This window comes from Tauraco erythrolophus, chromosome 6 (genome assembly GCF_009769465.1).
Source record: "Tauraco erythrolophus isolate bTauEry1 chromosome 6, bTauEry1.pri, whole genome shotgun sequence".
Lineage (NCBI taxonomy): Eukaryota > Metazoa > Chordata > Aves > Musophagiformes > Musophagidae > Tauraco > Tauraco erythrolophus.
In genome coordinates, this window is record NC_141470.1 from 41842346 (window position 1) to 41855392 (window position 13047).

General features: G+C 36.8%; 1 protein-coding gene across 3 annotated transcripts in view; it reads right to left on the minus strand.

Annotated features, from left to right (window-relative positions):
- Positions 1 to 13047, minus strand: part of PRKD1 (protein kinase D1) — a 148891-nt gene that overhangs the window by 40505 nt on the left and 95339 nt on the right. For 2 of the 3 annotated variants that reach the window (XM_086612781.1, XM_086612780.1), the window contains exons 3-5: positions 8548 to 8679; positions 7653 to 7813; positions 4831 to 4854 (exon numbers count right to left, since the gene is read on the minus strand). In XM_086612781.1, the coding sequence (XP_086468907.1) occupies positions 4831 to 4854; positions 7653 to 7813; positions 8548 to 8679 (317 nt within the window). The remainder of the gene's footprint in view (positions 1 to 4830; positions 4855 to 7652; positions 7814 to 8547; positions 8680 to 13047) is intronic. The other variant, XM_086612782.1, reaches the window with a different exon arrangement.

Below are 13047 nucleotides of genomic sequence, written 5' to 3' on the forward strand. Positions count from 1 at the left end.
GTGCAAACCCTTGTGTTAATACTTACAAACAGCAAAAACTTAGCTCTGACTGTACATTTGCTTAGATGTATCATCCACTCCTAAAGAATTCCTTTGCCACAGTCACAGAGCATCTCCAAGGCCTCAGTTTAAACTGAGGAGGCTTATATGGAGAATCACAGCCTGAAAACTACTATTATTGTATTTCTTTCCTAAAAACAAAATGGGATTTAAAAGCAAGTGGCAATTACTCGAGGACAAGAACAAACTGAACCTCTCTCCTCTTCCAAGGTGAAGACTAAAATACTCATAAAACTTCTCCAACAGATCACAAACAAGTTGCATTCAAAAACAGCAGCAGACATGACACACATGCAATTTCAGGACACGTACATCTTAAGCTGTTTACCATTTTCTCTTCTATCTATCTTCCTAGGTATTTGGAAAACACGAGGTGCAAAATTTATGCAATATTTAACACTTTCCTAAATATACATCTTTTAACTTAAAATAATTGGTCTGATCACCTTTTAGATCTTATCTAGCTGTGATGAACTTCTGAAACAACCATATGTGGGCAAATTAGGCCAGAAAAGCTCTAATTTAGTTTGAATTAGTCACAAGAAATTCAGTTTAGTGCATGGCAGCTAGTACGGGGACTACTACTATTTCATGGTACAGCACTGTATTCCAAATTTACTTTCTGTATCATATAATGTTTTAATTCTGTGTTCAACTGGACTTTGAATGTCATAGACATGCAATGCTTTAAGAAGAAAGGGAACTAAATTTTTAATATTTTTTGTTGATGTGTTTTTTACTTTTAATGTGTTTTCATATTTTAAATAATTGAGCAAAACCAAGGAAACTAAAAAATAATATCTAAAAGATTGTGGAATTAACTTAAATTCCTATTTAAGTATTTAACTTTCAGTGTCAGATTCACTGAGTTCTTGATTCTCAGTTCTGTTCAGTGCAAGACCCTAGATTCTCCTGATGAATCTGGCACTAAATCAATGTAACCATTACTTAGAATTGGTTTAGTTCACAGCCTATATTTTACATTTTTATTATTTTTAAATAACATCTAGATTTTGGATCTTAAAAAAATTCCAGGAGCACTCCTCAAAATAGCTCAGGGATTTTTATTAAACAAACACAATGAAAATAAGTTCCTGTAAGACAGAGAGGAATGTGCAGTGTACACCACTGGAGCATGGCAGGGTAACTTGGAGAATAGAACATAACTATGAGTGGTATAGTATATTATAATTATATGTATATTATAATATATATACATATAATATATTATATATATTAACTTGAGTGTCTTTCTTCAAGAGGAAATATTAATTTTGCCTCTGAGGATCTTTCATCTAATGAACTCTCACCATCAGAAAAGCATTTCTAATAATCACAACTGGCTTAAGGCATGAAGCTGCTCTCAGCTGCAACACCACAGCTCTTCTTTAACTCTTCCCTCAAGGGCTCCTTTTTACAGTCCAGTGAGTTGGGGATGCATATGAGGGATTGGAACTGGGAAAAGGAGATGCGTCTTCTGTCTGCACATGGAAAAGGCAGGCTTCAGAGAGCGGGAATTTTTGAGTCATGGGAAATGAAGACTCTATTTCAGTGAAGTAAGAGGAAAGAACAGCTGTATTAAGAGCTGAGTACAAGGGAAAGAGAGAAAATGCCTATCTACAACTCAAGACAATTCCCTCCCACAGACTCTACTGTCCTAGTTCTGCAAAATCACTTTTCTATATATAGCTGAGAAGCCTCAAGTCAGCTCTGTTTATAACAAATCTACAGAGGCAGGCAACATCTGGTGCTTTGTATTCTGTCAGTGATATGTGAATAGCTTTTTTAAACTAAATGAAGCAAATTATTTATTAAAAAATAATTCCTGATTCTCTCTCAAAAAGCAAAGATAATATGTAGGTAAATCTGTAATACTCTACCAAAGGTCTTGGGAGTCTGGGGAGGTTCCTGCTGACTGGAAGCTAGCCAATGCTATTCCAATTTACAAGAAGGGTGGCAGGGAAGACCCAGGAAACTACAGACCTGTTAGTATGACCTCAGTTCCTGGAAAAATTATGGAGAAGATCATCCTAAGTGCTACTGAAAGGCATTTAAAGAATAATGCAATCATCATGCACAGTCAACATAGGTTCACAAAAGGAAAGTCCTGTTTAACTAATTTGATATCTTTCTATGATAACATCACCTGCCTATTGGATGAAGGGATTGTGATGGATGTAGTTTTTCTGGATTTTAGTAAGGCTTCTGACACCGTCCCTCACAGCATCCTTCTGGACAAGTTGTCCAACTGTGGGATGAGGAGGTTCACAGTGCACTGGGTAAAGAACTGGCTGAACAGCAGGGCTCAAAGGGTTGTAGTGAATGGGGCTACCTCTGGCTGGCGACTGGTCACTAGCAGTGTTCCTCGAGGTGCAATTCTAGGGCCAGTCCTGTTCAATATATTTATCAGTGATCTGGATGCAGGAGTTGAATGCACTATTAGCAAGTCTGATGATGATAACAAACTGAGAGGTGCTGTTCACTCTCTTGAGGGACAAGGCATCTTGCAAAGGGATCTATATAGACTGGATCATTGGCAATGATTAATGGGATGAAATCTAACAAGTCAAAATGCCAGATTCTGCACCTTGAATGGAGTAATGCCAGGTACAAGTATATAATGGGAGAAGAGTGGCTGGAAAGTAGCTGTTCAGAAAGGGACCTGGGGCTGCTGGTCAACAGCAGGCTCGATATGAGTCAGCAGTGTGCGCTGGCAGCCAAGAGGGCAAACCACATCCTGAGGTGCATCACAGTACGACCAGCCAGTCAAAAGAGGTGATTACCCCGCTGCATTCAGTGCAGGTGCAGCCTCACCTTGAGTAAAATGTGCAGTTCTGGACACCACAATTTACGAAGACTGTGAAGGTCCTTGAATACGTCCAGAGGAGGGCAACAAAGCTGGTGAAAGGGCTGTAAGGCATGTCCTGTGAGGAGCAGCTAAGGACTTTGGGGTTGTCTAGTTTGGAGAAAAGGAGGCTGAGAGGTGACCTCATGGCTCTCTACAGCCTCCTGAGGAGGGGAAAGGAAGAGGGAGGTGCTGATCTCTTCTCCCTGGGATCCAGTGACAGGACACATGGGAACACTTCAAAGCTGCACAAGGGGAGGTTTAGATTGGACATTAGGAAGCATTTATTTACCAAGAGAGTGATCAAACACTGGAACAGGCGTCCTAGAAAGGTTATCAACGCCCCAACCCTGTCAGTGTTTAAGAGGCATTTGGACAATGCCCTTAATAACATGCTTTAACTTGGTCAGCCCTGAATTGGTCAGGCAGCTGGACTAGACGATCGTTGTAGGTCCAGTCCAACTGAAATAGTCTAGTGTATATTCTATTCTATGCCACTTAGCTGTGCCCCATAAGACACAGCATTCCTATTCTAAATGCAAAGCCTAGCTAGGCTTTTTCTGAGAAACTACTGACAATGTTCCTAAAAAATTACCTTAACGCATCAACATTCATTGCTTCTAGAAGAATGAGTAAAACTTACCAAAATAATGGAAACATATTAAAAAAAGAAAAAAAGAAATAAAATGCTGTTGTGTTGCATAAATGTATTCTAAATTAAAAACTTAGATGGTTAGCATACTTTTCCTTTTCACAAAGGAAACACAATTTTGTTTTTCCTCCAAATACCTTTCTTTTTTTTCATTACTACTTTTAATTACTGTTAATTTAGGATAATCCATCACCATCTGGATTGCTGGATTTACCATTTTTCAGATAGCACATACTAAAACTAAAATTATCTTGGATATTACAAAAAAGCTTTTTCTATATATGCTTGTTTGTGTTGTTTCATGTATTCCGTGGAGTTGCACTTCTGAGGCACACTATGATACTTGGGCATACTACAATCTGAATATATGTGTTTTAGGAAGAAATGAAGTTATTTCTTTCAAAGAGATAGATGTTCAGCCATGATAATCTTCACTTCAGCATAACAAAAACATTCCTCAGATTAACTATGTAGTATTTCTAAAAAGGAAAACATTTGCAAAGCCCTTTTCTCTGGCTGCATCTCAAATACATGCTTCAAGGGAAAGACGCCGAGATTTCACAGTTTCAAAACCTTTTTGAAACTTTAAACATGAAAAAAACTTATTTGGAAAATCCATCTTGAAAGCCAAAGAGGACAACATTTGACATGAAGTACCCATTAAAAAAAAAAATTGTTTTCTCATTAAGATAGACTTGATACTCTTTCTATACATAGCTGTAACTTTGTTGCACGCTGCTCATTTTTCTTTCCACAGAAATACAGAATCCTGACTTTTTTTTTTTTAATGCAACCATATTCTGAAATAAAGCTACTACATTGCATTATGGTGTCAGAGGTTATTGCTGGCAAACACTTCAAGGTCAGGTTTATTCAGATTACAATAAAGTGTTTATTTTCTACATTACTCCAGCAAATCCTCAATGTCCTGAAAGCGATGTTAAAATTTTCCTTCCATGTGTTACTACCAGTAAAAAAGGGCTAAAGTCCAACCAGTGACCTCTATGAAAATGCCACATTTGTATCAAAATATTTTAATGTTAGTTAATTTTACTGTTTAATATAAGACTTATGTCCTTCATTTTGGAATCTGGACTACACAGTTTTGCACTGGATAGACTTTTTCTGAAAGAAAAATAAATGCTCTTGAGTTCTAAAGATCATAAAATACTAATCTGATTAAATTCCTGTACTTCTTCACATTGACACTGATAATCATAAAAGAGGATGTTCCTGATAGTATGACAGGAAGTAGAGCAAATTCAGTACATACCTCATAGCCAGGGCTGACAGGAGACTGAGACAGGAGGTTGGAAAGAAGAAAAAAAGAGAACAAAGAAATAAGGGAGGGAAAAAAGACAGAAAATAATGTTACTTTAGAAGCAAGCATGAATGTGTGATTATTTTATACTTTCATTCTATGTTATAGAATAGAATGCAAAAGAATTGCATTTGAGCCATGGCAGGTAAAAATCTGAGTTACATAGCATTCTCCTAGTTCTAAATTTTTTTTAGAATTTCTGTTTGATGAGTTTTACTCTACTAAATTAGGAATCAAAAAAGAAGGATATTGCCCAGATTTTATTCCTTGGAGTTAGATTTTTAAAGCTGCACCTAAATGTAGCCCCCAGTCAATTTTCAGCTCAAATGAAATGCTTTATTGGCAAATGAAAACATTTATACCCAAAGTGAAATTATGTCTGTGTGGTGGTTCCCTATGAAAGGATAATTAAAGTACACTTTGCAGGATTCCACATTATCTTGTCTTAAAGATTTTTCGAATGCCACAATTTCCTAAATTAAGGCATAACTTCTTCACTTCATAAGTGATGTTTTTCCAGAAGCCAGACTTACAAGCTAAATTTAACACTGTGAGCTAAAGTTGGCTTCTTTCTGGTTTACACAACATCAACAAAAAGGTTCGGAAATCATAACTTAGTTAATAATTCAATCTACAAAAGGTCTCCAGAACTCCTTCTCTCTCAACTGCTCTGACTCTACGTAGTAAATAGGGGTTAAAAAAACCATTTTTTAGTCCTATTTGAAGAACTGAAAGATATTGGATCAAAATCAGTGGTCCCAAAGAGAAGCTGTATTTTGCGACCAGTGATTCAAGTCCCACACCAATACTAATAATGAATGATAGGATTTTGTGAACGAGGATGATGTTTCTCAGTATATTCACACAGGCTGTAGAAAAATGAAACACATTCCAAAGTGCATGCTTTGACTGGTACCACAGTATAAACTGCCATAAAACTTATCTCACAAGTACTGCAGAAGAATGGAGTCCAAAGGACAGATCTGATACAGGAGAACTGACAAAGCTTATGTACACTTAAAAAAAGGGAAAAAAAATTGTAACACATTTAATGCAAATAACCCAAAATAAAATCAAAGACATGTAGAAGCCATATGTGAGAGTACTTCTGAAAATCTGGTAAATGACACCATGATTTCCTGAAATAAAAGTGAAATCAGAAAGCTATTTCATTTCTCTAAGCTAATGTCCCTCCCTGTACCTACTGTAAACAAATTTTCTTTGTGCATGTACGTGTGTGTGCGCATGTGTGATGTTCTTCAACCATCAGCATGGGTACACTGATGATTACAAGTTCTTAGAGAAGTATAACCTACAGTATACATGAAACTTACTGTATTTCTACACTGGCAATTTTAATATTTTCAATAGTTTTAAAATATGCAGCTTTGCAAAACAGGTATTTCATATCAGAATGTATCAGCAAACAACAGAGTCATATAATTAGATATGTTTTAAAATTGATTTTTTTGCGATCTTCTAACTGTACAGTGCAGTGAATATTTGTAGAGAATATACCAAGATGTTCACTCATATTTTTTTTTTTTAAATCCAGAAACAATTCAGAATTAAGGCCAACCTTCCTCGAAATTTTCTGTCTTGGTCTGAATAAGTCAGGATTTCTGACACAATCTACTGAGAATTATGAATAATCTATAGTTTTCTTGCTGCAGTTTTTGCAGAACTTAAGCACCTTACTCATTTATGCACCTTTTAAATTAAAATTACAGATTCATAATGTTAACCTTAATTTCCAAGTAGCTTTAGGCTAATGATAATCAGTAGCATAAGTACATAATTATGGTTCGTAGATGGTACTGCATGTAACACCAGGTCTACATCATTTGCAATAGTGTCCTTTTAGTATGTCAAGTTTAATAAGTTTAATATTCTAATTGAGAGGAAAACATGGTAATTGTTGTGTGTACTCATAAATTCTTTCCTCTCTTTAAACCTTAAGGTTTTCAAAACTTTCACTTAGGAGTGGATTCATTTACACACAGAGTAAATTCTTAACTATTCAAGTGTATTATGACCAAGAGTGTTAAAAGGAGCAAATACGCCCAAGATAAAAAATACGTATCATTCTAATTCACTCGTCACTACATTTTGTTCTCAGAGAGTTGTTTTCATGATGGAAAACTACTATATTAATGCATATACAAGTATACCACATATTCATGTGTGTCTGTGTGTATACTGTACATCTATACATACATCTACACACATATATACAGGTATATACATACATTCACCAAAAAGATTTGTTTGAGGAAATAATAGAGATTTCTCCTACTTTCTTCTGAACACTAAGATATATGCTAAATACACAGGCTCCAACTAATTAACAACAGCCCTGACTGTTGCAGATACTCAGTTTGATACGGTGGTGTTTGGGTCACAGTGTTCTCCTGAGGCAAACCTTTCCTATATCATAAACCAATGGATATAGTGGTCTGATACAGAAGAAATTCCACTTCTAGTTCCAGAGAAGACACCTTCCAAGATGCAACTACTCACATTGGCATGGGTGGCAGTTTTAAACCTTCAAAATAACCTAATTCTTGCCAAAGGGAAGTACCACACGCCTTAAACCCACATACCTTAAGCTGGGGACCTCCCTTTCACGTCAAGATGCCTTTTCTCACAGCAACACTTACATATCACCCTCCTGTGTAGTCTATAACAGGCAAAACCAGATCCTATAGCACTACATGTCACTGTTCTTAACAGCAACACCCATGGCCTCTATAGATAGCTAGCGAATCCCATACCAGAAGGGCTTCATCTGACGCACTGAGCGAGGGTTCTGCAGAAACTGTCCGAACAGAGCTGAGTCCCGTTAGGGAAACATTTGACAGGCGCCTTTTCCGTACACCACTGCAGTTGTTGGGGATTTTAAATGCACATCTCTTATGGTAGTTTAGACCACATCCTGAAAAGAGAAATTTAAAACCATCTGACTACATTTTAATACTGGAAAAAGGAAATAACTTAAAAAAAAAAAAAAAGAAACAAAACCAAAAAACAAGGGTTCAAAAACGAGGGTTTTTTCCTCTACTCTGCTACTTTATTTCCTATATTTTACAAATATCTAGAGAGATAATGCTAAGAGCTCTGAATAGTTATATCTATAACCAGTGTTTTTTCTTCAATTTTTCAAAAATCTATAATCTCAAAGTGCAAGAAATTTCTGTAATCTGCATCTGAGAGGTAAGGAAGTCTTTCACTGGAAATGGTATATTCTATTGCATACAATCTGCCAGAAGTAAATTAGTTGTGGCAAAATGAGAAAAGAAAGCTATTACAACTTTACATGGACTGACAGTAATTTCAGTTAAATGATCTGAATTAATGTGATATAGAATTAGATACAGGCTCAGGCTCACAAGGGAAGTGTGGAACACAGAAAACCTTTCCTTAAAAGTCCACATAGGTCAATTTTTTTGCACTTCAGGTTACAGAGCCATATCTAGGAGGCTTCAGAGCAGTCAAAAGGATTAGCTCCTTAGTCAGTTAATTGTTGTGATAGCTCTCACTGCATCTACCTACTGTAATTTTTTTTTTCTGATGCCTAACCAATTTAAAAGCAGCATCAGAGACAACATGCATAAGTGGAATGGACGGGTCTCCTCCCGAGACTGAAAATGACATCTCCCTGCAGCTTACCTTCACATTTGAGTCCCTGACGCACCAGCCCCCACAGCATTTCTCCACAATGGTCGCAGAAGGCTGGCGCTCGATACGAATGAACAAAAAGAGCATGGGGCCGGATTTGAAAGTCTTCAAATGTAGCAGAAGCTGTAATAACAAGATCATTTCAAAAATGAGTAAAACTAGTAACATAACTGGTAGGCTTCATTTATGTGGTACTTCATCATAGAACAAAGCAAAAGACCTTTTGGTCACTGTGATGATGAACTCTGAATTTTTTATTGGACATTATTCTATATTTGGAAGATAAAAAGATTGATAGAATACTATCAACCAATGGTATATCATATACAATGACCACTGGAAAAAGAATACAGCTGCTTTTACAAACTTGCAGCAGTAACTTCTCTAATGATATTTTCCCAATAAAACACAGGAGGATAATAGCATATCAACCATTTATCAGAAATTGGCAGAGATCAATCAAGTTCAATCATTTTTCAACATACTCTTTTACAGACTGTAAAGGTCTACATATATGAGATAAGCTGAATACATCCACTAAAGAAACATTTATTTTTTTCAGACAAATAAAGGAAAATGTATCAAAAATGGGCTGTTTCAGCTGACCATTTGGTATATCTTATTCAGCAGCCTGCATTGGCATCAGTGAACTGATTGCTCAAGTTGAAAATACTACATTAGAGTTTTAAAAGAAAACATGTAATTATACACCCCATCATCATCAAAGATAAAAACTTTGCAGAGCAGTCTGGAAGACTGCTGTACATTTCCTGAAGTACCAATCTGTTCAAAGTGATGTGAGCTTGTGACTAGCATAACAGTTGCAAAAGTTACAGGGGCTTGTTAAAGGCACTAGTGTAAAACTATAAAAATAAGCAACAAATGTTTTAAGAAATATTTAATATACAGAGGCAGCCAGTACCATGATACATTTAAAAATACACTTTAATGAAATATTTTCTGTTACTTATTAAATATGTTAAACATCTATCAGATACTCTAATGAAAAATAATATCTGTCAAATGGTGTTAAACATCGAGCACGTATGCAAACATTTGATCTCATTCAGACTGCCATTTAAACAGGTGATTTAAGTGTGTGCTTCCTCTTCACTGATACCATTATGAATGAACCAGGTATGTAGCCACTTAATAGAAAAGTACTTTGTCTCTCAACAGAAATACATTCCTGATTTGCAACTGAGAGGAAAAAAACATTATTTTTTTTTTGCAATGGTTCAGTTCAAATGAATTCCTAAAAGATCCAAATACTCTTAGCCCCTGGCATGTTCTCTGTGTATTAATGAAAAGATCACCAAAAATCTGCATACAATCAAGAAAAGGTTTTTAACTAATTAGAGTGGTGTACCAATAAAGACCTATGCCCTGGACTTAGTTCCTTCTGTGCACAAAACTGCTACTCTTAGGAAAAATTTTCCAAAAACGGCCACAGAAGAACATGTTTCTAGTCTCAACCAATGTTCAGTCTAGGGATCTTTTAACAGAGGCAATTGGAATACCATCACAAAAGTAGGATCCAGTGACTTCAACGATATCAAACCTTCTTTTTTAAATTTTTATTAAAACAATCCAAATCATCTAACAGTTTGTTTATGTCAGGATTTAATTTTCCCAGAATTAATCTGTTTCTAGTTTTTGTAATAAGCCATGTTAAAAAGCTTACTTAATTCATAAAATTAGGGTTTTGTAAAACAGTCCAAGGTGTTAGAACATCCTGAATCTGAAATAAAAGTTTTGTATTCATTTAGCAATGTTAGGTCAGCCATTTTTTTCAGCCTCAAGGACTTCCAAACACACAGGATATTTGTTCAAGTATGTTGTTTTTCTACTTTTTTCCAGGCTGCAGAGGTCAAGTTCACTATTGTTAAGGCAATGCTCACTCTGTGATGGTAATGCTGTCCTTGGTATGCTAGAAAACACAACTCATCAGAACACGTTTTAGATGTACAGAATTCTTGTGATTTTACTTTGTCTAGAACTTAAAGCCAATCATTTCTTCTGTGCCGGATGTTTTTCTACAATTCTGACCAAATCAAAGAATAAAAGGGAAGGATCAAGCACTCAAACTTGAAAATATATTTTCAAGTATATATTTTCAAGTATATTTCACAGGCCTGTGAGAACCTCATGAAGTTCAACAAGGCCAAGTGCAAGGTCCTGCATGTGGGTCGGGGCAATCCTAAGCACAAGTACAGGCTGGGTGGAGAATGGATTGAGAGCAGCTCTGAGGAAAAGGACTTGGGAGTGCTGGTGGATGAGAAGCTCAACATGAGCCGGAAGGACATGGAGCTACTGGAGAGAGTCCAGAGGAGGGCCCTGAAGATGATCCGAGGGCTGAAGCATCTCTTCTATGAAGACAGGCTGAGAGAGTTGGGACTGTTCAGCCTGCAGAAGAGAAGGCTTCGGGGTGATCTTATTGCAGCCATCCAGTCCTTAAAGGGGGGCTACAGGAAAGCTGGGGAGGGACGTTTTACAAGGGTGTGTAGTGATAGGACAAGGGGCAATGGATTTAAACTGAAAGAGGGGAGATTTAGATTAGATATAAGGAAGAAATTCTTTACTCAGAGGGCGGTGAGGCACTGGAACAGGTTGCCCAGAGAAGTTGTGGATGCCCCATCCCTGGAAATGTTCAAGGCCAGGTTGGATGAGGCTTTGGGCAACCTCGTGTAGTGGAGGGTTTCCCTGCCCATGGCAGGGGGGTTGGAACTAGAATCATAGAATGGTTATGGTTGGAAGAGGCCTTAAAGATCATCTAGTTCCAACCTAGATGATCTTTGAGGTCCCTTCCAATCCTAACCATTCTATGATTCTATGTTATTTAAAACATAAAAATACGTGTTTATTCTTCACTTGTACAAACAGAACAAAATAAAGGCATATTAACTTCCCTATTTAATTTCATATTGAAGATATATCACAGGAACTAGGACAACACCTCCCCTGTAGATCAATGGTTTGTAGAGTTCAAGAAGGATTCATTTTTCTGTGCCTCTGTATCACGAGCATGCAAGCACCAGGAACAAAAGGTGCACAGTCAGGCAAGAGACACCTCTACGGTCCTACCACATATAGATACCAATTGAGCTATGATAGCCAAGGAGCTGGATGAGGTCAAATGATAGATATAAATTATACTGAACTTAAAGAAAAGTTGGACTGGAGGAGGAGCAAGGAAAACACTTTCAGGAGTTCACAGCCATGCTGTAACCTCTCTGCATAGAAAATACATGCTGCTAGCATCTGTGCTGGTCAGCCTCCAGGTTAGGAGGTCAGATTGTCCACTGTTGTCTCATATGGAAGCAGTTGACAGGGATATTCTCTGTCATCCGTTCTCCTAGAGACTACCAAGGAGTCATTTTGGGTCTTGGTAATTCACACCTTCCTCTCCTATCACCTGGTCTATGAAGCTGTGGTCTTCAGCATGCTGGAAACTCCAGTCACACAGCACGCTACCATATACCTCCTCAGCAATGCAGACCACTATAAACACATCATTAAGCCTTTGAATCTCTTTACTTATTCCCTTCAGAGTTTCAATTTAAGTTCAGAGCCTCCGCCCTTCTGTTCAGGACTTTTGATTCTGGGTTTTCCACAGCATATTTACCTACAGCTTTATGAAGAATATTGCAATTAACATCTCCACTTCTTCACATAACAAAAAGTTCATGGAAAAGCTATGTATTTGGCAGCTTTCTGAAGGATAAGCACCAAAACTGGAACACCATGACTTGTCAGTTTCCAGCAGAACTGCAACCTCCCCTTCTTTGCTATTGTTACTAGTTTAAATTTTCACATAACAAATATAAAACTAAAAAAGTTTACTAACACAAGATATTCAGTGAGCACGCATTTCTTCCCAAGGGAGAAGACAAGGAAATACACTACTGTAAGACCCTCAGACATGATAGCCATGAATTTTGATAACATATATGTGAACTATAGAGATGCAAACTTTTTGCCTTTAAGAATACTTTTGTGAGGTTGTTTCTAAACACATACAAGTAATAATCAAAGCACTATTAAAACGTGTGATGTGTAAAATAAAAACAGTGTCTCAATCTAGCAATGGATTTAAGTGTGTATATAAGTCTATGCCTATTTTCTTGAATACGTACCTAAAGTTATACATGTGTATAAATTCTATTTTGAGTAAATGACATTTGCTAAATTGGCAGATTGGAGAGGAGTTTTACATGGATTCACTGGGTGGTTTTTCAAATAGTATGAACAGTGCAGTAAAAACACAACTAAGCTTAGAAAAAGCAGTAACTTCAGGTTAGCTTAATAATTTAGATAATGGATTAAAATATTTTAATATATCTTTATATTAAAATACTAGTTTTTGTGAAAAGTAAATATCGGTATCTCTGTAGAAGCAAATCTGAAATTAAAGCCTCTCACAAGCAGTTTTGCCTTAGGGATTTGATCATTTGGCTCTCCTCCTATGTCCTGAATTCAATTCCATCCGAA